Source organism: Dermochelys coriacea, chromosome 2, assembly GCF_009764565.3.
Source record: "Dermochelys coriacea isolate rDerCor1 chromosome 2, rDerCor1.pri.v4, whole genome shotgun sequence".
In the NCBI taxonomy this organism is placed as follows: domain Eukaryota; kingdom Metazoa; phylum Chordata; order Testudines; family Dermochelyidae; genus Dermochelys; species Dermochelys coriacea.
The window spans coordinates 114,290,762-114,317,844 of NC_050069.1; the positions used below are offsets into that span (position 1 = coordinate 114,290,762).

Below are 27,083 nucleotides of genomic sequence, written 5' to 3' on the forward strand. Positions count from 1 at the left end.
TTTGCAGAAACGAGGTTTTATTTACACAAGCAAGTCTATCTTGAGATTCTATTCAACTCTTTACATTTCTAGAATATTTACATGATTTCAAGATGCTTCATGAGTAGAGTGATGAACAAAAATTACAAAGGCGGTCAAAAGCTTAGCAAAACAACCCATCCTTGTGCTTTAAAACTTATGGTCTAGAGTAATGTAGAAGAAATGTAATGTTAGCACCTTGGTCATAACGGTCATGCTATATATTCATGTAAGACACTTTTAGAAAGCATTAGGGATTTCAGAGGTGACCGTATCCAGAGGCTGCCAATGACAATTCATGAGTGAGTCATAGAGTTCTTCACTTCTCTCCATAAATTGCCTGTTCATTTCATCAACATCCAGATGGAGCTGTGGATCTGCAAAAATAAACCCAGTAAATAAAAAAAAAATTGGACCCAGCACCGAAGACCTACACAGGCACACACACAAAAATTAATGGCAAGAGCTTCATATGTAACATGTGGTTACTGTTATTCATTACACCAAACTCTCCACCTCAAAAAACCACCACCAAAAAAAAACAAAAACAACCCCCCTCTGCAATCGGGACTTTAAAATAACTGTCGTCCCCCACCACCCCTACACATTACATTACTGCTTAGGGTTAAAGTATGGAGACTACATTACTACGTTGTGAAAAAATCAATTATATTAAAAAACACACTTGTACAGACTTGAAGGTATTAATCTAAATTATACACCCATCGCTACAAATTTGTGAAATATCACTACCCCTACATTTAAAAAGGAGAGAAAATGCATGCCAGGATATGCTTTCCTAATATCCCAGTATCCAACATACCACTTATGTCTCAGGCATGAGGGTGAAAAGTTGCTGAAGGAGTTAGGTTCAAAGCAAGACTGACATTTCGTCAGGTTCAGACAGGCAATCATGATAAACAGCAATTTAAGCAGGGGAAGAGCCCTCTGGCATAAGCTAGCATACCATTATGGTTAGATAAATGGTAGGGCATCCCACTTTGTTTGGGACGAGGGGGAAGAATTCTGTACAAAATATAACAAATGTCTCTTGCTTTTTAGAACAGGATTCTGTTAAGCAGTACTGATATTAAACATGCTGTAAAAGATTTATGAAACCTGTTTTCTACAGAGATATTTTTAAAGCAGAGTCAAGGCTGTAAAAAGCTGGAGCAATTATGATGAGATGGACAATAGCACATGGATGAAAATTAGCAGAGTTAGAAATTAAAATTTCTTAGAAGAAAGTCATTTGTCTTAAAGAGTGCCAAGTCTGAAAACTCCTAATTTTACATACAATGTAAATTATGTTACATTCCCAACTTGCTGACCTCTGTGCCAGTATTTAGAATAGCTCATTTGAAAATGCAAATGCAACATTTGTAAAGATGTTTTTCCATGAACTACTTTGTCAGCAGTTCTGTATCGAAATTTTATAACGCCAGACATTATTAGGACCGAACAATCTGGAAGTATGACAGCATTAGCGTTACCTTCAGTTATTAGTTCATCATTGCTTTCAGCTACAGTTGGGGTCTCCTGAAACAAACAAGAATATGTCTATGTTAGTTTTATAGAAGTGTAATCATTAATCAATTCCAGGTTCTCCAGAAATTTTTACATTCCATTTTCTGAAAGAAAAAAAAAAAAAAAAAAAAAAAAAAAGGATTTTCAATGTATTCATGCATCTTCATTAAAAAGAAAAAAAAAAGAAAAAAATTTTAAAAGCTGTAAAAAATGGGTTTTTTCAATCTCAAGCCATTCTCTTTCTAAAAAAGAGACATTCAGGAGAAAGGCAATTTTATAGTTAAGTATGGCTTAGAATGGGGGTTCTCAAACTGGGGGTTGGGACCCTTCTGGGGGTCACAAGCTATCAGTCTCCACCCCAAACCCTGCTTTGCCTTCAGCATTTATAATGGTGTTAAATATATAGACAAGAGTTTTTAATTTATAAGGGGGGAATTGCACTCAGAGGCTTGCTATGTGAAAGGGGTCACCAGTACAAAAACTTTGAGAACCACTGGCTTAGAACAACTAGAGAATTAAACTATGTGCATTGTGGACAGACTTATTAGGATAAAAAAAATTACACACAGATAATGTTGTCAGAATCACATTTGGCAAATAAATAAAATAATGCAAGAACAAAAGGTACACATTTAGAGGATTATAGAGGTCTAATACTAGAAAAGTTTATCATATTAAGGCTTGGATATTCAGACTGCCATTTAGTCCTTATTTTACACATTATCATAGGATTTAAGCATGGTTTCCATATTAAAACCAAAGGGGGGAAATGACATACAACTCTGTTACAAATTATTAAGTTAATTATGTAATTTAAGATTTTGGGAAGAACTTATCTTCAATGTAAATTCAGTAACATCAATACCTCAAATACAGCTGGAGTCAGAATTGAGTCTCCTATAACAGAATCTCCAACAGCTTGCATGTTGTCATAGGAAGGATAGCTATAGTTGTAATCAGCATAAGGATCATAACCCCACTGTGAGTAGTAGTTCTGATAATCTTGATAATAATCATTATAGTTATAGGACTGATACCGCTGGAATTCTGCTTTCATTCTAAAAAAAAATATTTAAAAATTTATAATTAGAATTTAAGAACTGGATGTAAACTGATTTTAGTTTAAAATTAAACAATTTAGTAAGTCTTTGTACATCAAATTATGAAGGTGAACATTTCTCTGAAAAAGCTGCCAGAAATGAAAGAGTGAGGAAAATCACTGCACAGTGCTTTTTCATCTGTGTTTATACAGAAGTAAATGGTCTCACCTCTGCCAATACCAATAGTAATTACTATCCTGGGTAAAATCCAAATCCATGAAACTATTACTACTTTTATCCATTTACTTTAGGTTTAAGTTTGTGTCAGCATAAACACAGTTTCTGCAGCTAAAGTCTAGTGCTCTGCTATAAATTGGTTAAGTAGTACTTGTCAGACAGCTATCAAGTACAGCTGCTTTAAAGCTACATTCTTTTTTATTTAGTCCTTTATGTTTTGCTTGGCTAATTACTAAATCTTTGTTCCGGGGGGGGGGGGAAAAAAAAAAAAAAAAAATCCCAAAAAGAGAGATACCAGATTACATTTTAAGGAGCATCTGAAACTTCTGGGATTTTATTTCTTTAAAACAAAAGAAAAAACACCCACCTCACATTCCCCCCCCCCCCCCACACACACATACACACACTCTGTCTGAACTTGTTTTGCATGGAGACTGGTCTGGCATTCAGCAGCTGCCAGTGTTTATTGCCCATCTGAAGTTATAATCTTGTTTGTAACAATCATTGCCACAACAATTTATGAAGTCAGAAGTGGGGAATAAGTAGCAAAAGCACAAACTCTAAAAAGGAGCCTGATTCATTTACTAATAGAATGAAGGAAGAAATGTAAAATAGTTTGACAAATTTTTCTTCAGAAAAATTAGAAAACTCCCTATTTTAGATTCATCTGATACTCATTCATCATTATATACTATACAATGAAGTCAGATGGACTTATTGCACATTCCAGAGACATATCAGATTTTCCATATTTAATACCCAATTCTAAATGTGGCCCTGTGCAGGCAGACTCCTGTACTTGTAGGGCCCCCATTTATTTTCATAGTTCTCTACACAGACACAGAAAAGCCAGTTGTACAGTCTGCACCTTAACCAAGAAAGCAAAACTAAAATAAACCAAAATAAAGTAAAACCTCTAGTTTAAAACCTAAATTTGAAACAGATTAAATGTCTCCTGGGTAATGTCTTCCAGATTTTAATTATTATTATTATTTTTTTTAAACACAAAGGCACAGAAGTCAACTAGTCTGTCATTACTAAACTAGAAATATAAATCACTATAGGACCTACACATAAGTGCCTTTGTCATGAAAGCTGCACCCACACTTTAATGACAGTTACTAGTGTAACAAGAGAATAGGATGATACATAAACAAACTGAACCAAGTTATCTTTTCTCAGTTTTATATACAGGAATCAAGTCATTTTTACCAAATGGACAAGGACAAAATTAGCAAAGACAGACATTATAATGTCCTTTCAAAAACTTCCAACAATAAAGAGTTTTTTTTTTTTTTTAAGTATGCAACATTGATCCTGTTTTGGAATGTGAAAGACAAACATACCCCCGTTTCACAGGATCACCAAAAAGGAGAAAAAGACATTTTGTTCATAACCTAAGAGACTAACAAATTTATTTGAGCATAAGCTTTCGTGAGCTACAGCTCACTTCATCGGATGAAGTGAGCTGTAGCTCACGAAAGCTTATGCTCAAATAAATTTGTTAGTCTCTTAGGTGCCACATGTACTCCTTTTCTTTTTTGCGAATACAGACTAACACGGATGCTACTCTGAAACCTGTTCATAACCTGACAGTTTGAAGACAATGGTATCTAGCTCTCAGACCAGCTTTGGGTAGTACCAACTTGAATTAGAAGATTTATCTCCTTTAAAGGGAAAGAGGTAATATTTACAAGGTCTGGGTATACCCAAGAGAAAAGGGAGCTTCATTTTTGGATATTTCCCACGGATTAACAGGGATATAAGGCGAGATAATTTATGTATGTTTAGGAGCTTTCCTCCTCTTTGTTACATGCTATTTCACCCATGTACCGGATGAGAGAGAGTATGTCAATTTGATATCAACCTACCCAAACCTAACTGGTAAAAGCGGGGATTGCCTCAAAAAGTGCTTAAGAGTTTAGGAGGCAGAACAAGGAACCTTTTAAGAGTGATTCACAGTCCTCACTTGCATGTTAAGAGCTTCAAAGTCAGGAATCCTTGGAGAGCAAAGAACATTGATGGAAATTGGTGTATTTTCTGTATATCGCATTTGGGATCTGATTTTGGCTTTTGTACTATAGACTTTTGTTGTTGTTGTTGTTCTCCCTGTTTAAGAGTGCTCCCTCACTTCACCAGATCACTGTAAAATAAACCCTGTACTATTTTCATTGGAAAAATCTTTATTTACTTCCTAAGGCCCTGATCCTGAAATAACTTATGATGTGCTTAACTTTGCTATTATGAATAGCCAGGGGGACTACTCACAGTAGTAAAGTTAAGCACATGCTCACTTAGGTGCTTTTGAAAAAATTTACCCTGGAATTCTGGCCAGGCTCTAGATACCTCATGGTTAGCAGACAGAAAAAGCAGATGAAGGAGCATTAAATAGAAGAAATGCAAAACTAGATCCTTTATATCATGAAATATGGGATGACACCACCATTACAGTAGATGAGATATGGTTTGACAAGGTGAAGCTACCAGTGTTTAATAACTACTTTTAATTCCTGTATCAATACAAGACTGATTCATTACCTTTTAGAAATTCCTATACTCAGTCGGATTCGTTTTCCACCTAGACCTGGTGCATTTTGGCAGTCTTGCAATGCTCTCATCTGATCACCTTGTTCACCAAATCTGACAAAGCCATACCCCCTGCAAATTCCAAAATGTAGAGATTTTAGTAATTCCAGTATACACAGCATTATAACAGAGTTAATAAGTTTAGTGTTGTCTTCTGCAGACAAACCTCTTATTTAGCATTGTAGCTACTATGGCTTACAGTACATATTTGCTTTCTACCTTTTTTGTTTTGTTTGTTTTTAAACACCCATGCTAAATGCTTTCTCTCAGAGCTCAAACTTGTGTCAAAAAGCAAATACTGACAGCTGACTGCAGTCAGACTAATAGAGCAAGTTTATTTTAATGGTGGTTCTCAACAAAAGAATTAATTAAAAATAACATAGTTACCTGTGTATCATATTAATGGATTATATGGCAACTGATTTACCCACATCCTCAATTAGTGTTAACGAAGAGCTATCAATTTACAGTACTTAGCCTTTTTAAGAAGAAAAAGTTCACTTTCTCCGTAATTTTGTGTTTCTTGCCCCCAAAGCGTACTGTGATCTTAATAGAGAACCAGCAACAAAGAGTTGTAGTCCCAGTCCTGCCACTGATTCATTGGGTGGCCTTGGGCAAGTCACAAACTCTTTGGGCCCTTTTTGCTACTGGTATAAGCAGGTTCAACTTCACTGACTTCAGTTTATGTGGCCCCTTGTCTACTTTCCCCATCCAACAAATGGGGATAATTCTTAGCCCTCAGTTCCGCACTTGATTATGCGTAGGAGCACTGCTGGGCATGAGCAGAGCCCCATTAATTCAATGTATATCTCTTTTGCCTCCCCAGGTACATTTTCTGGTATGCAAATATGTGCCTAGTGAAATCACAATTTAGCCTATTATGTGCCCAATCCAGACAAAGACTTGAAATCGCCCAAGGGATTTTCCTCTAATACTGCTTTGTTTATAGACTCTAACCTCTGTTCTACCTTCTCTTTGCTTTGGGGAAAAAAAAAAAAAAAACAAAAAAAAAAAAAAACCACACACAGAAACACGATTCAGATTTAAGTTTGACCAAGTGGTTTGCAAATAACAGTCTACAGTCCTTTTATCAGCAGCATTTTGATTGTGTAAAAATTACCTGGAGTATCCCAATAGGTCTGTGGCTATTTTGCAGTCAATGCATGTAGGATACCTTTTCACAAAATAATCATAGAGTTGAAAATCATCCACTTCAGGAGTTAGCTCTCCTACAACTATTGAGAAATCTGGTCTAAAAAGGATTGAAAAGAACTAATTAGATTGCAAGAATATTGAAATCTTAAGAGACTGCTCAGAAAGCTATTAAGTTATTGCATATAACTATGGGATTAATCCTGCAAACACCATGGTCTTCTATAGCACTACATACTGTAGTGATCATTGTACTTGGCAGCATACACATTTGCAGGATCGGTCCAAATCTTGTAGTACTGTACAACCACTGTGGCGCAATATGCTCAAAGATGAGTCCAGCCTACTGCTCTAGCTAAACAGGCTTTACTTCTACTTTGAGAGAGAGCAGATGTCCAAGTCAATCCACTTTTTTTTTTTTTTTAAAAAAGAAAACTGATTGGATTTTACTATGTCTTAATTAAGAGGAAAGAGGAGTGATAAAAATACCAGTAACAAATGAATAAATGCATAGTTTATGGATCTCAAAGTACTAAGTACAAAGATAACCCCAAAAATATACGCTATTGGTGTCACTCACATTTCAGCAAAGATTTAATAGCAGAGTGGTGTAATGAAATCTCATTACAAAGACTTACTTTTACAAAATATACTAGCATAAACAATACTTGGCACTTACATAAGAACCTCCATTTAAGAATCTCAGAGTATTCATTCAGTGTTCACTATTGATTTAAATGGATTATTATGGACAGGGGCTTGTTCTTTTGGTCTGTTTCAAGAGTTTACCTGATTGGAAGATTAACAACACTAACATAGTCTGTTCTTCCTGCTTTTATTTTGTTCTTTTTCTTTCGTTTTTTCTGTGGTCCTCTCCACCAGCTATAGGTTTGTAGGGACTCTCTTTTGTGCTTTCCCATTGTATCCTGCTGGGATGAAAAAAAAAAAAAAAAAAAGCTTTATAGTACTTAGTCTCATTTAAATTCCTCCCACCCACTCCCCATCACCACAGGTGATTTCCCCATATTCACCTTGCCCTTGAAAGAAGCCTGGGGTCCCATCTCTCCCTCCGCCTCCCATGAGGGAAAGCAGCCTCTGGGGAAAATGCCTGGCAAAAATAACAGAGCCAAAGGATTGTATGAACAGCCATATTCCCCTGACTTGTCAAGCTGGCTAAAGGATTGAAAGCTTCCTCTTGGAATTAAAAAAAATAAAATAAAATAAAGCAGTTATCCTTTAGATACTGGCCAATCCTAAATGTTAATCACTTTAAGGACCGGACTGCACCTAAGTGTTCTGTAAGACTTGCTAGAGCAATGTTTCTCAACGACCGGTCTGTGGACCAGCGCTAGTTCCTGAAATCTTCCTGACACAGTTTAGGAAAGCACCAAGCTGGTCGCTGGCATTTAAAAAGGTTGAGAAACACTGTGCTAGAGCACTCTAGTAGCATTTTTTTGGGTGACTGAAAGGCACAGCTAGGTCATCACTCTTGCCTAAAATGAGCCTCAATTGGCCCTGCTTCCCTTTTGCTGGAAGCTTTTCCCTTCCTGCAGCAGTGAGACACCTCTCCTCACAGCTAGTTGTCAGTCACTCGCTCAGGCCAAAAACCAAGAGGAGGTTGGTAGATGGGATGCAAGGGGAAAGCAGGCGAGGAACAGATAGACTCTAGTTTGGAGCCCAGGGGAACTCATGCCCAGATGCAGGGCAAAGAAGAAACAGGCACAAAGCATGCCTCACTCAAAAAAGAGGAAGGAGGTAGGGCAACTACAAAGAAAAGAGAAGGAGAGAGATGATGGTAGAGTTAATGCAGGTCACGTTCCTCACCTTAGAATCTTAAGAATGAGGATTCTCATCCTTAGGGCTCCAAGAGTTAATACATTTGGTATTTATCAATAAATATTACTTACTAGAAGTAGAACATTAATGTCTGTGTAGGTGCTTGCATATATCCTGCTCAGAGAGTGTTACAGGCAAGCCCCTCCTCACTTTTAAACAATGGGAAGTCTAATGCTTCATGTCAGGTCCCCCAACCTGCTTCAGTTGATATAATTAGGTTTCCAGAGTAGGGGAGAGTAATTAATTAGCAAATTACCTGAAGGAAGCACAGGGCTAGAATCCACCTAATCAGAGAAACTATTTTAGTTTTATATTTGCTAAGAATTCTGGATATGGTTTAGTATCCCTCCTAAGCACTGTGGACCTGGACTTGTTCTCACCAGATGATCTTACCTGGTTTGCCACTGTTCAGAAGTTTTCTTCACAAGGAATGCTGCACTGCTTCACAATTTATTCTGATCCTCTATTTAAAGAAAAAAGGGGAGGAGGAGAGGAGAAGCTTTTATGAAATGTAATTCAACTTAACTAAAAAAAATTGTTGCTGCACAGCTAAGAACTTGTTCACTTTCTCTTAAATCAGATTTAAGGGATTTAACTTGAGGAATTTTGAAAGGTTCCAGAGCTCAGACTTGCATTGCAAAAGCCTCACCTTAATACACTTATGCAGACCACTGCTATCGGCAACCATTGATTATTTGTGGATCAAATCATCATTGCATCATATCATGATACAGCTTGACTTGGGGATAACCTAGAATGACCACACATATCCTTTCTATTCACCAAGACCAGTAATTATCTTTCAACCTCTCTATTCTAGAGGACAGTTGTGAGTTTTTGTTCTTATTCCACTACTGCCTCAAGGAAAAGGTTTTCCATATATATATATATATATATATATATATATATATATATATATATATATATATATATATATATATATATATGGCCCACACCCTATTATTATTTTAAACATGTGTTTGGTTGGTGGGGGATACAAGGTCAGCTTAGAAGTGAGGAAAGATCTATTATCCAAAAGCTTAAAAAGATAGCTAGCTCATTTTTATGGGCCTTTGAGGTTTTCTTGGTTCTTCCTCTCTTTGGGCCAAATTCAAAGGGCCTTGGTTGGTGGTGTAAGTTACAAATCAGTAAGAGTGTGCATAGTGGCACATATGGAAGAGGCACCTGTAGCAGTAAAAGAAACAAGACAGTATAAAGTAAAGCAGAGGAAGAATTTTGCCCTCCTGTATCTTTTCTAACTACCCCCCTTCTGCCAGCTTGGTATATAAATTTCACCCTCTTACTGACTTGTAACTTACATAGCCCTTTAGCACCTTTGAATTTAGCCTCTCGTTATTTGTATTACAATAGCGGCCAAAGGCCCATGCTAAGGCTACAGCTTTGTGCAGTTATTTCATTAGTTTTAATACCTTTTCCCCTTAGCTCACTCACTTGCTCTACACAATTTTTAAGGAAAATCTGAAATAGCTATTCACCGTGTATTTTCTTTTAAATCACCTCACTAGTCAAACAATGTTAGGGATAAGAGCACATCACTGCACACAGCACTTTCCCTCACAACAATTTTTTTAAACTGTTACACCATTGCAAATGAGTTTTACATTTAATACTTTGTACATTTTAATAAAATGCTTGCCTGATGAAATTTCACCCCGTATTATTCCACATAACAGATTTTGTAACATATTACCCTAAAGTGGGATCTAAGTGGCAAAATAGATAGTATATTTTTCATTCTAATGACTATGGGAACTATTGCAAATTTAGTAAATCACAATAGTAACTCAGTTTGAAAACTGTTAAAAATCCTGGTACTGTGAAGACTTAGCTTGTCTACATATGGAGTTATTCAGGAACAGCAAGTGTGCTTTAAATTCACAATCTGCCTTAAGGCAAATTATTTTCATGTGTAGACAAGCCCTTAAACACACACATAACTTTGTAATAGGTGAGTAATCCCACTGACTTCAGTGGGACTATTCATGTGAATAGTCATTCACATGCTTTAATCCAGTAGTCACCAACCGGTCAATCACAATCGACTGGTCTATCCTGGGGACTCCTCCAGTCGATCACGATCTCTGGTGGTGTTGGGGGGCTGCTGGTAGGCAGGCAGGGAGCAAGCCTTGGTCCCACACGCTTCCAGAAGCGGCCAGCACATCCCCACGGTTCCTTTTTTTTGGGGGGGGAGGAGGGGGTGTCAGGGGTCTCTGTGCAATGCTCCTGCCTGCAAGCACTGCCGCCACAGCTCCCATTGGCCGGGAATGGGGAACTGGGGACAATGGGAGCCGAGGGGGCGGTGTTGGCAGAGAGGCACAGCGCTCAGAGCTACATGCCCTCTGGCCTCCCCCTCCATGGGCTACAGGAGCGCATTGGCCCCTTCTGGGAGCAGCATGGGGCCGAGGCAGGCAGGAACCCTGCCTTAACCTTGCTGCACCTCAAAACCAGGAGCCACCCACGGTAAGTGCTTCCCTGTGGGAGGACGCACCGCAATCCCCTCCTGAAGCCGGCACCCCAAACTCATCCTACACCCCAATCCCAGATCCAGCCCTGACCTCCCTCCCAGAGCCAGCACCCCATACCCCCTCCTGCACCTAAACTCCCTCCTAGAGCTTGCACCCCAACCCTCTGCCCCACACTCAGCCCAGAGCCCTCTCCCACACTGTGAACCCCTTGGCCCCAGCCCAGAGCCCGCTCCCCCTCCTGAACCCCAAATCCCTGCCCAGTTAAAGTGAGTCAAGGCAAGGGAGAGTGAGCAAATGGGGGGGGCAGGGGATGGAGCGAGCAGGGCGGGGCCTGGGGAAGGGGTGGATCATGGGTTGCGCTTAAATTCAAAAAGTGATCTTGGGCATATAAAGGTTGGAGACCACTGCTTTAATCTTTTCAAGAGCAGCACTTCACTTTGAATTTCAGCAATTAATTTTTTAACAATATGGGAGACTTTACAACAGCACTCTACTATTAACTCTTTTCTGATACAGATGGATGTCATTTTGCACAAATTATGAAATGCACAGATTAGCAAAATGTACATCAGCAAGGTTTTACTATAGTCCTGCTATTTAAAGAGACAGAGCCAACAAAATTTCACTTTTGTATAAAAAAATAAAATAAAGAAAAGTTCTAATAGTAGGCCTTTAGATTAAAAGCTGTCCAATTTACTTTTGACCATTTATGCTGTTTGTTTTTGGACTTACCACTCTGTGTGCACATTTAATTCAAGCTGCAGCACAATAAAAAAAGCAATTTGACCGCAGAAAAATTGTATCAGAAAAAAAAGTGATGCAATAATATCTTGATCACAGTTATCATGGTCTTCTATATGAAACAATAATTTTGGTATTTTATTCTCTGAGCTTGATAGTTGTCATTTGATCTTTTCACTGCAATTCAAACAAATTTTTAAAAAAAAAGTTAGAGGTATGCACATTAATAGGATACGTCATTTATTCATAGTAACATTAGCTACATAGGTAATTTACCATTTAGTTATTAAGGTCCCAATCCTGGAAAGACTTGCATGCTTAACTTCAAGTATTTGACTCCAATAGGGCTACTCAATGGGACTACTCACGTTTAACTTTAAGCATGCACATAAGGGCTTGTATATACCTGAAAGTTTTGTCTCTTTAAATTATACTCATGTAGTTAAAATATCAAAAATATCATAGGGTGAATGTAATTATATTTGTATCAAAATGCATAGACTAGTATAACTTATTCTGGGTTGGGAAGCAAAATAAGCTATACCAGTATAAAGTACTTTTATACATATCTAACTGCACCCACAATATGGCTTATAGCTGTACAGGTGGAAAATCACACCCGCTGACAGTCTTATCAGTAAAACTTTTCTAGTGTAGACCAGGCCTAACTTTTTCAGGCAGTAGCATGAAGGAAAGATTTTTAAAAATATGACCATTTAAAAAAAAAAAAAACCCGACCATTATGAGATTAATGTTGCATAAATATCCTTAATGCCAATTCTTTTCTCCGATTTTATAGTAAAATGGAAAAACCGTGGCCAATGAATCAAATATCCAGAGGCACGTTTAAGACCTCGAAGCTGTACGTCACTAGACAGTAAAACAGAGGGGTCGCGCTCGGGATGTGTAGGGGTGGGTGCTTGGGCGAGGCTCAGTGGGGCTGGGTAGAGCAGGGGGGAGGGGCGGGGAAGCCGCTGCCTGTGGTGTGCGTGTGACGGGATTTGTGCGGCGTGGCCAAGGCGCAGAGAGCCCCGGGCAGAAGCGTTGAAAGGGTCAGTGAAGGGGGGGGGGGGATTTTTTCCACCCACTGACCCCGGGCGGCCGTTTGACCCCGAGGGCAGTGACCCGACCCGCAACGGTCCCACGGGCGGATTCCCCCGGTGACTCCCCCCGGCCTCCCAGGGGTGGGGTCAGCGGGCGGGGCTGAGAACGGAGCTGCCATGGGGGGAGCCGCCCGCCAGGAGAGGGGGAGGGGCGGCTCCAGGAAAGGCCCCGGGGAAAGGCAGACCCACATCCCCATGCGGGGGGGCGGGGGCGATAATCCTGGGAGTGCGCGAGAGAAGCCCCCCCCCCGCTCGCGAGCTCCCCGCCCCCCTCCACGACCCGGTCCCGGCACTAACGTCTCCCATCCACGGCGTCGCCATAAGGAGCACTACGGGTCCTACTTCCGCCCCCGCCCGGGACCTCACGCTGAGCTGGCCCCAGCGACGCCTGTTACCCCAACCCCAGGGCCCTACCGCGCCCACAGCCCGCGCACTCCCTATCCGACTCGGGGACTCCAAGGGATACACCCCGGCTAGGAAACCCGAGGGGTGGGCCTCGGGCTCGGGGGTGTCCGGGCGTTGTCAATTCCGGCTCAGGCAGTGCGTGGCCAGCCTCTGCGACGGGTGGCTTGAAGGACCCCAGCCGTCGCCTCCGAGCGTGGGGGAAGGAGGACCCGGGTCGCGCCGGGGAGATGGAGCTAGTCGGCGGCTGTTACGAGCAGATTCTTTTCGGGTTCGCGGTGCGGCCGCGGGAGGTAAGGGCACCGGGGCGGCGGCAGCGGCAGTAGCTGCTGCTGGTGGCCCTCCAGTCCCCCCGGGTCTCCCAGTAACTTACCCCAGGGGTGGGTGTGCGCGCGCCCGCCCGCCTGCCTGCCTGACGCTGCCCGCCTCCAGGCGGGCTTTAAGCAGGGTGGTTCCGCGCGCCCGCGACGCCGCTGGGTTCCCCCTGCTGGGCGCTCGTGGCCGCAGCCGGGGCGGTGAGCGCTTGGAGCGAGCTGCGAGCGGGGCCGCGCGCAGCTGATCTGATCGGCGCCCGGGCTTGCAGCAGGGGATGCCGGGAGCCCTGCCAGGTGCACGCTACAGGCAGCCAACACTGCGCCTCGCTCTCGCTGCCCGCCGCCAGCTCCTTGCCAGCCCTCCCTGCCCCCGGGCCCAGCCACATGCTGGTGCGACTCCGCACGCCCGGGGGCCTTGTCCCCTGCGGGGCTCTAAAAGCGGGAGCCTTTGCAGCCCGAGTTACCCGGCTGCAATAGGCATAGCCACGCTCTCTTTGGCCCAGCTACCTCTAGAGGGGCACAGAGCGCCACACTTGTTATGATTATTATTTAGTACCTTTATTGTGGTCCTTAATGCCCAACAACCAACCCAGAATGGGGCTCTGTTTTACTGGGCATTGCCCAGACATAGAACACTAGATGGTCTGTGTTCTGAAGCGTTTACACCCTAGCGAGAAAAGACAGGCACAGCAGGGTGGAATATACCTGCAGAATAAACTGTGTGATTGCAGCTAATGGCACATTAGTTCCACAATTTATCACCTCTACTTCTGCTACCCAGGGAAGCATCAGGGCTGCATAGTAAGGGTTGAGAGGGGAATGTCAAGAATATAGAATCATAGAAGTGTAGGATTGGAAGGGCCCTCAGTATGTCAGCTTGTCCTGTTCTCTGCACTCATGGCAGGACAAAGTAATAACTAGACCATTCCCAACAGGTGTTTGGCTAACCTGTTCTTAAAAACCTCCATTGATAAAGATCCCACAACCTCCTGTTTTTCTTAATGTCCAGCCTAAATCTCCCTTGCTACAATTTAAGCCCAAGGCTTCTTGTCCTATCCTCAGAGGTTAAGGAGAACAATTTTTCACCTCCTCCTTGTAACAATCTTTTATATATTTGAAAACTGTTGTCATCCCCGCTTCCCCCCAGTCTTCTTTTCTCCAAACTAAACAAACCCAGTTTTTCCAATCTTTCCTCAGAGGTCACGTTTTTTTAGACCTTTAATAATGTTTGTTATTCTCCGCTGGAATTCTTCCAATTTGTCCACTTTTTTCCTGAAATGTATCTCCTGGAACTGGACACAGTACTCCAGTTGAGGTGTTATCAACACCAAGTAGATTGGAAGAATCACTTCTAATGTCTTGCTTACAACAGTCCTGCTGATACATCCCAGAATGATGTTTGCTTTTTTTGCAACAGTGTTACTGTTGTCTCTCATTTAGCTTGTGATCCACTAAATAACCCCTAGATTCCTTTCCGCAGTACTCCTTCCTAGGCAGTCATTGCCAAAGTGCTGAAGGAGAAAGGGGAGGACTGGCTTGGATTTTCCTAAAAGCCTCGACTTGTCTCTTTCTTCTGGAAGCCATAGAACCTCTTTCCACACAGCACCAATCCATCCCCATCACCAGTCACAAGGGAAGCTCTGGAGAGTGGAGAGGTTGTGGTTTTTTGTTGGTTTTTTTTTTTTTTTTTGGTCACCATAAAAGATTTATTTTCTTAATCATTTACATATTTTACTTTTGGCTTGACTCAGATTTAGATGTAGAGGCCCTCAATGAGGACAGTCGTCGTCTCTTGGCTATCTGCTCCTGGCGTTTTTCCTTGGCCTCCTTTATTCTCTTGGCCAAAAGCTTAGTATATTCTGCTGCTTCCTCCTTGGTATTCTGAGTTCGTTGCTTCTTTAGAGCAATACGTCTGACTTGTTAGGTTGATGGTCTAGTCACACAGTGACCACTAGGAAACTTCCTTCACAGGTTCCCATTAGATATGTAACAGAATAGAATGTTTTTGTATGTTTGGCAAAATGAGCATGGCTAGTTTTTGCTATTGTACTATGATATTGATAATCTGATCATAGACAAGTTAGAACATATCACACTGGTTATGTTTCAAAAAAGATTCATTTTATATTTTGTTTTCAGAACTGGATGCCTATCCCTGACTTTACCCATCATGCCCACACTGCCTCATTATCAGCAGTAGCTGTGAATAACAGATATGTAGTAACTGGTAGCAGAGATGAAACAATCCAAATATATGACATGAAAAAGAAGATAGAACATGGGGCATTGCTTCATCATAATGGTAAGAGAACTTTTCTTTTTAGAGGTATTAATTACATGATTTACTAATGGGTGTGTTTCTGTAACAGAGAACTGTCAATTTTTAATGGTGCCTCAGTTGAGATACATTTGAAATGGATTAAGGAATTATCAAATGCATATAAATAAATGTGACTTACTTTAGAGAGTGAGGGATCAGACAATTCAAAATTGTATGCTACTACAGACAAGGACAAGAGAGAGGAATCAGTGATTTAAATATGGTAGTTAAACTTATTTTTATGAAGAAATATGTAGTAAGTAAGCCAGGTTTCATCTAACAAGTAGAACAAAAGGCTGGCATGTTTGGATGCTAGAAGCAGTCTGTTCTTTCACAGATACAGAGGTATTGCTGCATGTTTTGTGCATGCATTATTCTTGCAAATAATGTATGAGGTGTACTTACAATGTTGTAAATCCTAGACATGTATTCTGTAAAAAGGTATCTGTGTTATAGGTGTGATGCAAAATGAAAACAATTTAAGTGACTTTCATTTTGCACTTCAAAATACAATTTCATGTGTGTGACTTTATTGGAAATTATGCAATTAAGTTTTAAAATATTAGCATGTCTTTAAGTGAATATCTTGACGTTTTATATAAAACTATTTTTGTGTAGTATTTTTATTCAAGATGTCATAATGTAGATTAATAGTGCTGATCTTGATCTCTAGGCACGATAACTTGCCTGGAGTTCTATGGGAATGCATACTTATTAAGTGCAGCAGAAGATGGATTAATTTGTATTTGGGACACAAAGAGATGGGAATGTCTGAAATCCATTAAAGCACATAAGTGAGTCTTCTGAACTGCTTCTTTTTAGATATTTTTGGTTATTTATGTGATAAAGAAAATACATGATTAACTTTTTGTTGTTGTTGACTTTATTAGGGGGCATGTGACATCTCTTTCTATTCACCCTTCTGGAAAATTAGCTTTGTCAGTAGGAACAGACAAAACATTAAGGTGAGTCAAAACTGGCTGAAAATCTTATTTAGTGAAATTTACTAAATTATCTCATTGAATTATAAGCAAGGATTATACATTGGGGCTAGACTGTGAAGCAAGGATCAGGGAAGCATCTGTGATGCTGCTGTCAGTTAACCTATGTGACAGTGTATTTTTTCACACTTGCAGGATTCCTAGTCTATCAATATGTACCTTTTAATTTTACTTTGTTTTATACTAGGCAGAGATTATGGTTGGGATAAGGTTCACTCTAGAATCTAGATGGAGTACCTCTGTGCCTTCGCCTACATTTAAATTAGGTCATCATAGCTATGTCAGTCAGGGATTTTAAAAAAAACCACACACCTCTGCCCAATTTAGCTATGCCAACCTAACCCCCAGCGTAGATGCAGCTATGTTGATGGAAGAGGGCTTCCGTCAACGTAGCAAACATCATTCAGGGAGGAGGCGTTCCATCAATCTAGTCTGCATCAATACTAGGGGGTCATGCCGACATAGTTACGGTAATATAGCTATACTTGTGAAGTTTCTATAGTGTAGCTGTACCTAGCACTTGGAAATTTCCTCTTAGCTCCATTGAAATATTAAAGAGTTAATATTCATCCTGTTGACTCTGTAGTATTCAAACCTGGCCTTTTAACCCAAAGGAGTAGGGAAGCCCACCTTTATCAAACTGCTAGATTGACGTCTTCTGTTAGCCTCGAGTGATGTCAGTTGCATGTGGAACAAGTGCCAACCTTTCAGGGAAGAATACAAAGCTAAGAGATTGGTGCTGGGAGGAGGACTGGATGGCCTGCTCTAGACGGGAGTGCAGACTGTTAATTTTTAAAAATAGCAACAGCATTTAAAGAAGCATTTAAGAATGTTCTTTAAAATATTCTTTTAAAGAACAGTGCCAGCGGCAGTCCCGGGCACATGCTGTCACCCCCTCCCCCTGCCCTGTTGCACACCAGCGGCAGTCCCGGGCTGTGCTGCCCCTCCTTTCCCTACCCTCCCCTGAGCACCAGCAGTGGTCCCAGGCTGTGTGAACGGGGTCCCTGGCCACATGCTGCTCCCACCCCCCTCTCCCCCAAACACCAGCACCAGTCCCAGAGCACCCGCGGTGCCCCCGAAGACCCCCCCCCCCCCCCGAGCACCCAAGATTTAGTCAGGGATATAAAATACAAGTCATGGACAAGTCAGGCCATTAATTTTTGTTTACTGTCCGTGACCTGTCCATGACATTTTTGCTAAAAATACCTATGACTAAAACATAGCCTTACCAATGGTTAGTAAATAGTACTTTAGTTTCTCTGTGCTATTTTAAGTGATGCATGTTCAATCCCTTTTTGGTATTTTACAGAACATGGAATCTTGTAGAAGGACGATCTGCCTTCATCAAAAATCTGAAGCAAAGTGAGTGTGTCAATCTAATCCGCAAAATATTTACTAAAACTAAAATTAGATAAGTTCCTTTTGTGTATATGCATATCTGTTTAAAAGGTACACTAGGGTAGCCTTTGACTTGCAAATGTTTGACTTTTTAATTAATTCTGTCTGCTCTACCTTTTACTAAAGATCAAAGGCACATGTCCTGAATACGGAAATTGCAATGGACAGTCTATAGTAATACTACAGCAGAAATCTTATTTCTTTCCTCAAAGAAATAAGGCTAAAAATCTTTTTTTTTTCTGTACCTCTTTTAATTATAACACTTTAGATTATCAAAACTGAAAAATTAAAATAGTTTGCTATTTATTCTGTTAGTGGTAGTAGTAATATTTGTGTTACTTGTTTACTTTCTGCATTTATTTCAGCTTGGACATTAAAAATAGACTGGACAGTTTCTAAAGATTTTCACTTTTAGATACTTATGCACTAATATGAATTTGGGTTGCAAAGACTACAGAAAAATGTTTGTTTTAAAATATAACTCTTTATTGGAAGTATCTGTTTTTAGTTCTTTGGAACATGGATTTTTGGTGGGGTTTTGTAAAAGCTTGTTTTTACAAAACCCTAAATTTTGGGACCTAACAATGTTTTTAAAAATCTGTTTTTGCTACTACTAGATTTATTCCAGTAAATATGAAGATTTGATATGATTTCCCCTTCCGAGTGGTAATATAATCCCCTATCCTGCAACACACATGCACATGCTTACGTTTACTACTTTGAGTATCATTGAAGTCAATAGTACTACTCCTGATAATAAATTAAGCATTGGCATAACTATTTTTGCAGGATTGGGGTCATATACGTTGCATGTTAAAGATTACAGAGTGAAGATGTCAAGAATGAGATTCAGAGTTTTAAAATTATTATTAAGGCAAAACTTACATTCTTTCTGGTTGTTTTTTACTTAAAATTGTTCAGATGCACACATAGTTAAATGGTCTCCTAATGGAGAGAAGTATGTGGTGATCGTGACTAATAAAGTGGATATCTACAAACTTGAAACAGCATCTGTCAGTGGTGCCATCACAACTGAGAAAAGAATTTCTTCAGTTAGATTTATAACAGTAAGTACATAAAAAAAGGGGGTGGAAAGCTAACTTGTTTGAATTACTTTAGCCTCATCTGCATTTTCTTCTCTTCGTCTTCAAGGATTCTGTTCTTGCTATTGCCGGAGATGATGAAGTTATAAGACTGTACGATTGTGACTCACAAAAGTGCCTTTGTGAATTTAAAGCTCATGAAAACAGGTATTTTATATTTGTCCTTTTAAATTGTTTTAAAATTTATGGCAGTGTTGAATACACACTACTACCTGGTTAGTGGCAGCATTCAGAACATCTTGGCTTAATACAGTTTATTTTTATTTTTAAAATAGAAAGTAGACTGCCTTGTTTCTGATGTACTGAGTTGCAAATTCAATACAGATTTGTGCATTCTCATTGAGTGTGAGTGTACACCTCTTTTTATATGAAACATCAAGGAATCCCGGTGTGAGATTTATTTTAATACCTACCCACTGGATATATGATGATTTTGACAATAATATGGTCTGGATGCATCCATGTCAGCCCCTTGTCAGGTGGAAGGGACTATCCACATACCATATAAAAGCCTTGGGAGGAAGGAGAGCAAAATGGAAAATATGCAAGCAAGTCTTTTTATATATGTTAAATACAGTATACTGTGTGTATGTGATTTTAAATTGTCATGCCAATATTTTCCAACAAGAGCATGCGCTCACATCTTTCGTGGATGTATTCTAAAGAGAAATGGATTTATACCTCCAGATTCTAATTTTTTTATCCATAAAATATTTACTGCACAGGCACAAGAATTGCAGAATTATCTATTTTGCCCCACCAGTGTGCCTCAAATTAGTTCTCGAGGAACTGCTTTTTAACAGTGATAAGGATTTCAGGTTTTTCATTTCTAATCTATCCTTGGCACCAGGATGCCAAATGGTACTTAGCATTTTTTATCTTGTTCTGCAGAATCTCAACTTACTCTTGTTTTTGTTTCAATTAAAATTTCAAGCCCTTGTGGTTGAGGAGAGAACCTTGAAAACGAGCGAAACAAATGTAAACCGATGCAGAGATGTTTCCAGTTCTCTGCAGGTGCAGGCAAATTATAGCTCGAAGAGGTGTGAACTGCTCCGTTCATCTAAATGGTCTTAGCTTAGATGCCCAATAATAATGATTTAATCATCTATATTGTTCAATATTTCACTGATGGTCAAAGCATGTAAGAAAGGAGAGGGAGGTATGTTTGAAGTATAAATTGCCAAGAAAGGATGGAGACAGTGGAAAAAGAGGTGGAACAAATTGCACTGGAAGAATGTGCTTCTGTTCTAAAACACAGTGGGTATGTCTACACTTATTGTGGGAGTGAGTCTTTCAGCTCAGGTCCACAGACCTATGCTAGCGGAGCTCACACTAGCGCACTAAACATAGCTGTGTAGAGGTTGCTTTGACATGGTCAGGGTCTGAAGTTCACCTCAACCTTCAAGTTTGAGAACCCGATCTCCAGCCCAAGCCACAATGTCCACACAGGTGTTTTGACAAACATGTACCAGAACTTAGTTGCTTTGGTAGTGTCTGCACCTTTTCCTGGTCTTCTCCACAAAGCAGTCATGAGTCTTGCTCAACACCAGATAACAAACAATTGTCCATCAATGCTAATTTTTAGATTGGATGTTTTTCTAAAAGATGTGCTCTAGGAATTACTTTGGGGAAAATTATGGCCTTTGTTATATAAGCGGTCATTCTAGATGATCACAATGGTTCCTTCTGGCCTTGAAATCTGTAAATAAAAATTTAAAAAATGGCATAAGGAGTCTTTTTTCTCTTTACTGAATCCACATAAGCATTGACTAAGAGGCTGTTATCAATTTATAATCTTGCACCGGTGTCCAAATAGACACCCATGTAAAATAGAACCGTTAGACTCCGAGCCAGTAAAAAGGGAGTCTTATATGTTCCTTTTATCATTAAAGAAATATCTAGTACTCTGTCTTAATTTAGGTTCCAATTCAGCAGAGCACTTAATCATATGCTTAAGTGCGGTTGAGGTCAATGGGTGTTCAGCATGTGCTTAAAATTAAGCACTTACATGCTTTCCTGAATCAGGGTCCTAACAGCTCTCAACATGAATTTTTCAAAGGCACATATTGCTCCAAATGGCAAATGGCAAAAAACAGATTAGTCCTGTGCATGAACTGTATCTTACATGTCTGAATCAAAAATATTCACATGAAGCATCCATAGTTTGTGGCTCTCTATATATGACATGTAGAATGTTCTCTCTTCATTTTTAATTTCTGACAACTTCTTACCATTTGCCCTTATTAGTTGAAGCCACCTGTCATGCTATTAAGTATCCAGGTATTATATTTTGTTCTAGGATAAAAGACATCTACAGTTTTGAAAAAGAAGGACTACAGGTTATCGTTACTGCATCCAGTGATGGATACATTAAATTGTGGAGCCTTGAACTTGATAAGGTTAGTACATTAACAACTCATGGAAAAATTCTGGAGAAGTAATTTACAGGTCAACATTAGGTTTTAAAAAGCATGCTGTGCTGGGTTCCCCCACCAGGGTACCTCCTGGAACTAGGGTACCACAGCGCCCCCCCGACCCACCAGCCTGGGCTCCCGTTACAATGTATTGCTATGACAAGCTCTCTCTCCAGGCTCCAGCCTGCACTTTCACTAGCACACATACAGGTATGGACACACCCAGCTGCAGTTACATGCAGACGCTGTGATCAGCCCTGCATGGGAATGCTTCATTTAAGGAACTTCCCAACTACTCACGCATGCACCCCCTCTGAAGTGTAAACCCAAAATTATACCGTCTTGCGCTACGCAGGGAACTGTACAGCGTAAGCTCATGAAATTCGCCCCATCCCTCAATGTGGAGAGGAATATAAAATAGCTTTATGCCCTGAGTTATGACTCCCACACACTGGTTTTAGATACAGCAAAAACAAGTTTATTGACTGCAAAAGATAGATTAAGTGATTATAAGGGATAGCAAACAGATCAAAGCAGATTACCTTACAAATAAACAAAAACACAAACTAAGCTTAATATACTAAACTAAAGAGATTGGATATGAATAGCAAATTCTCACCCTAAGTGATGACACAAGCAGGCTGCAGATTCTTAGGGGCCAAGTTGCACTAGTTTATAGCTTGGAATCCCCAGATGTTCCATTCACAGGCTAAAAATCCCTTTATCCTGGGTCCAGCAGTTCCCCCAGCTCAGTCTTTGTTCCTTAGCTGTTTCCAGGAGTCTTCTTGGGTTGGGAGTCAGTGAAGAACCAAGATGATGCCACTCCCCTGTTTCAGAATTTGTTTCCCCATGCCGGTCAATGGAAAAATACTGATATCCCAAGATGGAGACCAGCACCAGGTGACCTGGTCAGATGTCCCTGTCACAGCAGCCATTACTCAGACGCTGTCTATAGTGTCCTCAGGAAGGCACTCCAGGTGGTAGATAAGTGTCTCCTAAGGCCTATTGTTTCTTCTTAAAAAGAAAAGGAGTACTTGTGGCACCTTAGAGACTAACAAATTTATTAGAGCATAAGCTTTCGTGAGCTACAGCTCACTTCATCGGATGCATTTTCCACCAAATGCATCCGATGAAGTGAGCTGTAGCTCACGAAAGCTTATGCTCTAATAAATTTGTTAGTCTCTAAGGCGCCACAAGTACTCCTTTTCTTTTTGCGAATACAGACTAACACGGCTGCTACTCTGAAACCTGTTTCTTCTTAATGGCTCATTAACCTGAATGGGCCCTTGCCAGCCAGCTATCTAGACTGACAGCATTTTACCTAGTAGGTGTTGCCCAGGAATAGCTACATGTGAAATAGATACATAGTCAATATTAACAACTTCGGATACAAAAATGAAACATGCATACAAATAGGATAATCATATTCAGCAAACCATAACCTTTCCAATGACACCTCACATGACTTATCTTGCAAAAAATCATTATGATTATGTCATAATCATATCATAATAATATCACGGTGAAGAATATGAGGTGCAGTGTCACACATGCATTTACAAATTATTTTTAAATATTGAATAAACCTGTTTGCAAACTAGAAATTATGAACTTCCTCCAAACTATGTTTATCGGCAAAATTTCATATATATATGCGCACTTAGATCTTTTGGCTATCAATTCCTCTTACCATAACTTTAAAACTTTTAATTTTTAGTGGTGATTTTAAAAAAAAAATCTCTGAAATTCTCAAGTAACTTCACCCTCCATCTCGTGCAAGGTTATGCTCTCCCTGATTTCTAACTGGCGACACTTATAGCTTCCTAATCAATCTTTTATGCTTTGGTGGTTACTATAATCTTTTGTAATGTTGGTGACTAACACCATTCTTTAAAAACACAAAATATATTATTTATTTTTTGTGTTCAAGAGGGGAAAAATACAGTCGTGACTGAAAAAAATCAAAGATGGTGATACACCAGGCATTTCAATTTTATACTGAGCACTTTTATTCTAGTGTTCATTCAAACATTTTATTTTTTGACGAAGCAGAAAAAAAAAATCACTTCAGAATGTCTTTTGCATTTTTATCCGAATGCCTTTTTCCAGGATGCAAAAGGTGAACAGTTTAGTAACTGTAGTTAGCCATTATTTATAAATTATTCATTCTTCATTGATATGTGATAGGCCCAGTCCTCACTACAATTTTTAACCAAGTTTGTAGCCAATTATTGCCTTGGTTGGCTCTAATTGTGGGTTGTGTCCTCACTTTTTTTATCATTATTTTTATTACCGTAGCACTTAAGGACCACAAAGAGGGCCTCATTGTGTTAGGCACCGTACAAATGACACAAAAGACAATCCCTGATCCAAGAAATTCACATTTCAAGATTCAAACAATATTGTTAAAGCTCAGCAACCATGGCAGCTAACAGCGTTTGTTTGGCTACAGCCAGAGACCGAGGCTGGCACACGGTCATTTTACTGTTACTGGTTCAGCATGCTTTTTCCCCCAAAGTGCAGCTGTCCTAAACATGTTTACGTAACTGGTGGGCCTGCTCCTTCCTCCTCCCAGCTCTCTGTGTGGTAGGACATTCCAAAGTGCAGTGCTTCATGAGCTGCTATTGCGTGTCCCCTCAGGACACACTTTGTCTTGATGAGACACTATGGAATGTTTGCCCAGATTATCCCAAAGTGCACTGATACAAACACAGTTAAGCAGTATGGTAGATGTAGATACACAAATGTGATTGTGATTATAGAAAAGCTGCTGTGTGCACATAAACTAAACCATGTTACTTGTAACCAGTTGTAACCCTGAATTTGAGGAAATAAATGGGGGGTGGGATATATTTCAGTCATATTAGCTTAACACCATTGAGCCCCATTAAGTTGCAGACTAGTAAGCTTTGTTGTAGCCAAGATTCACCCAGGCTACAGCCAGCCAACTAATGATTTGAGTTGTGTTGAGCTCTCTCAGTGGAACCAATGTGATTAAAAAACACATCTGTCTTGCCCCTCAAGATGTACCCTTAAGGCAGCCATCTGTCTGACAGCATTACAAAACCACAGTTAACAGTTGTGGCATGGAGATATAAAACCTTAAAAGTAGATGTACCCATTAAGTGACTTTAAACTATATTGAAATAACCTTTTAATGAATCTGTTTCTATATTTTCCTCAGATCCAGGATAGCCCATCTTTGCTATGTGAAGTCAATACCAAAGCCAGGCTTACATGTCTAGCAGTATGGCTAGACAGAACTTCAGAAACCAAAGAGAACCCTGACACGGCTACAACCTCCTCTTATGGTAACAGAGGTTGATCCTGATTATTTTATGTTGAAAATAAGTCCTATTTAGGTGCTATTAATATAGTGAGAAAATAGAAAATACAAGAGCAGGTAGGAATTTTTATTGCATGTTTTGTGGCTGAATGTGGTGCTCTCAAAACTAAGGGACATGATAGCACTTCTTATTTAGGGCATCATACTGATAGACAGTGCAAACTTTCTGGCCTAATACTCTCTCAGGGTATGTCTACACTACCCGCCAGATCGGCGGGCAGTGATCAATCCAGGAGGGGTCGATTTATCGCATCTAGTCTAGACGCGATAAATCGACCCCGAGAGCTCTCCCGTCGACTCATGTACTTTGCCACTGCGAGAGGCGCAAGTGGAGTCAACAGAATAGCCGGCAGCAGTCAACTCACCGTAGTGAAGATACCGCGGTGAGTAGGTCTAAGTATGTCGACTTCAGCTATGTTGTGTAACTTAGATCGATTCCCCCCGCCCGCCCCCCCAGTGTAGACCAGGGCTCAGTCTGGAGCAGTAATGCCAGGACTACTGAAGACGCAATAAATAAGCAACCATATAACGGCATTTTGCAGAATCACTTTTCAAATGGAACCCACTTGAAGGATTAAGTTTTCCCAGCTAAAAATATATAGTTTGCTCAAATACACATGACACTACTTACTGACTGTATTATTGAAACATGCCAGTCTGACTCTTTGGGCGTTCGCCCAGACCCTACTGGGTTCTCTCACTGTCTGCCCTGTAACCCTGGGTGCCTCTGGAGTGCAGCTTTGGTTCAGAGCCCTGACACCAGCAGCATGCTATAGTATAATGGTCTCACCCTGGCTTCCACCAGTCCAGTTGCTCCTTGTAGGGTGACTCAACAGCCCTTCCAGTGCCAAGTCTCCCCAAAACCATCTCCCCTGCAGTGTCCATTCCCTCTTACTGGACACTCACAGAGATAGCACCAAGTTCGCTGCCTCCAAAAACCCAGTACACAAAACAGCTTGTCAGCTCAGCTGGGTTGATCGCACTCCACCATAATACAGAGCACAGATGGTTCGTAGTGAAACGGAGATTAAGTTTATTAACAAAGAACATAGATTTAAGTGATTTCAAACAAAAGTGAAAGAGGTCTGAAAGGGCTACAAACAAAACAAAAAACACACTTTCCAGTGTCGACAACTTAATTCTAGCAAGATATGGCTTTTGCCTAACATAGTTCTTTATATCATATTGTCAGATTTTGCAGCCTGTCGTAACAGGAGGACCCACCTTTCATAGATACAAAGCGCTGGCTTCTTTGCTGTCTTGGGTGATAAATATCCCAAAGTCTTGTAGCAACTCCTTATATCTCCAAAGTTTGTCTTTGTCTTCAAAGCCAAGAAGCCTTCCTGAGGGCTCGACATTCTGTCTCCACCAGGGACCTGATACTATGTTAATTTCTCAGTTTCCTGAGATTTACAGTGCAAATGATATTCCTGCAATCTCTGATGCAAATGAATGGCTCATTGTCCTTGTCACACCTGGTTCAATCTGCAGTTGAGCCAAAGTGGTGTTGGCTTTCTCTTTTGTCTGCTTACTGTAGGGGTTCTCAAACTGGGGGTCGGGACCCCTCAGGGGTCATGAGGTTATTACACGGGGGGTCGCAAGCTATCAGCCTCCACCTCAAGCTCCACTTTGCTTCCAGCATTTATAATGGTGTTAAATATGCAAAAAAGTGTTTTTAATTTAAAAGGGGGTCGCAAACAGAGGCTTGCTATGTGAAAGAGGTCACCAATACTGAAGTTTGAGAACCACTGGTTACACACATTTCACGTGATATTAATGACCAGCAGGGTTATTGGTTTTCCAATGATACATTACAAGACACCTTTTAAATTAATATTATGACAAGTGTGTGAAGTTCATTGAGCTGGTCAGGCCAGCTGAGATTTACTGTTATATACCAGGGAGGCCCTGGCCATCTGGCATTGGGGTGTTCTGAGGGTCATAGCTAGTCTGATCAAAATCTTAATTCTCTGCAGTCTTCTCTAAGCACCTTTAAGTAAGAATTAATGTGGTAAAATGCTCAGGTTTTTAGGGTACTAGTTTTGACTGGCAGTATGCT

At 40.4% G+C, this 27,083-nt stretch overlaps 2 protein-coding genes and 1 long non-coding RNA gene across 18 annotated transcripts in view; 1 reads left to right on the forward strand and 2 right to left on the reverse strand.

The window, feature by feature from the left end:
• Positions 1-13,712, reverse strand: C2H6orf52 (chromosome 2 C6orf52 homolog). Of its 12 annotated transcripts, none has more exons than XM_038389165.2 (10): positions 13,502-13,712; positions 11,615-11,800; positions 8,790-8,859; positions 7,592-7,668; positions 7,350-7,486; positions 6,529-6,660; positions 5,361-5,480; positions 2,411-2,603; positions 1,512-1,557; positions 1-395 (listed from the first exon to the last, which is right to left on the reverse strand). In XM_038389165.2, the coding sequence occupies exons 4-10, from the start codon at positions 7,619-7,621 to the stop codon at positions 259-261; spliced, it is 795 nt and encodes a 264-aa protein (XP_038245093.1). In that variant the 5' UTR covers positions 7,622-7,668; positions 8,790-8,859; positions 11,615-11,800; positions 13,502-13,712; the 3' UTR covers positions 1-258. The 12 variants fall into 12 exon arrangements, with proteins under 12 accessions (XP_038245093.1, XP_038245090.1, XP_043362937.1 ...); XM_038389162.2 differs by having other exon boundaries at positions 7,350-7,489; positions 13,502-13,537; XM_043507002.1 differs by lacking the exon at positions 13,502-13,712 and adding an exon at positions 13,141-13,279 and having other exon boundaries at positions 7,350-7,489.
• PAK1IP1 (PAK1 interacting protein 1) overlaps positions 13,288-27,083 on the forward strand; it is a 19,122-nt gene continuing 5,326 nt past the window's right edge. The window contains exons 1-10 of one of the 5 annotated variants that reach the window (XM_043506998.1): positions 13,301-13,421; positions 14,923-15,075; positions 15,582-15,744; positions 16,436-16,556; positions 16,653-16,727; positions 18,073-18,125; positions 19,083-19,228; positions 19,314-19,411; positions 21,564-21,663; positions 24,863-24,998. In XM_043506998.1, the coding sequence (XP_043362933.1) occupies positions 13,359-13,421; positions 14,923-15,075; positions 15,582-15,744; positions 16,436-16,556; positions 16,653-16,727; positions 18,073-18,125; positions 19,083-19,228; positions 19,314-19,411; positions 21,564-21,663; positions 24,863-24,998 (1,108 nt within the window). In that variant the 5' untranslated portion in view covers positions 13,301-13,358. Of the gene's footprint in view, positions 13,422-13,453; positions 13,509-14,922; positions 15,076-15,581; positions 15,745-16,435; positions 16,557-16,652; positions 16,728-18,072; positions 18,126-19,082; positions 19,229-19,313; positions 19,412-21,563; positions 21,664-24,862; positions 24,999-27,083 lie in introns of those variants that run through there. The other 4 variants (XM_043506999.1, XM_043507000.1, XM_038389158.2 and 1 more) reach the window with 4 other exon arrangements.
• Positions 15,135-27,083, reverse strand: part of LOC122458405 — a 15,501-nt gene continuing 3,552 nt past the window's right edge. Inside the window, exons 2-3 of the long non-coding RNA XR_006278449.1 lie at positions 19,890-19,900; positions 15,135-15,307 (exon numbers count right to left, since the gene is read on the reverse strand). This is a non-coding gene — a long non-coding RNA (uncharacterized LOC122458405). The remainder of the gene's footprint in view (positions 15,308-19,889; positions 19,901-27,083) is intronic.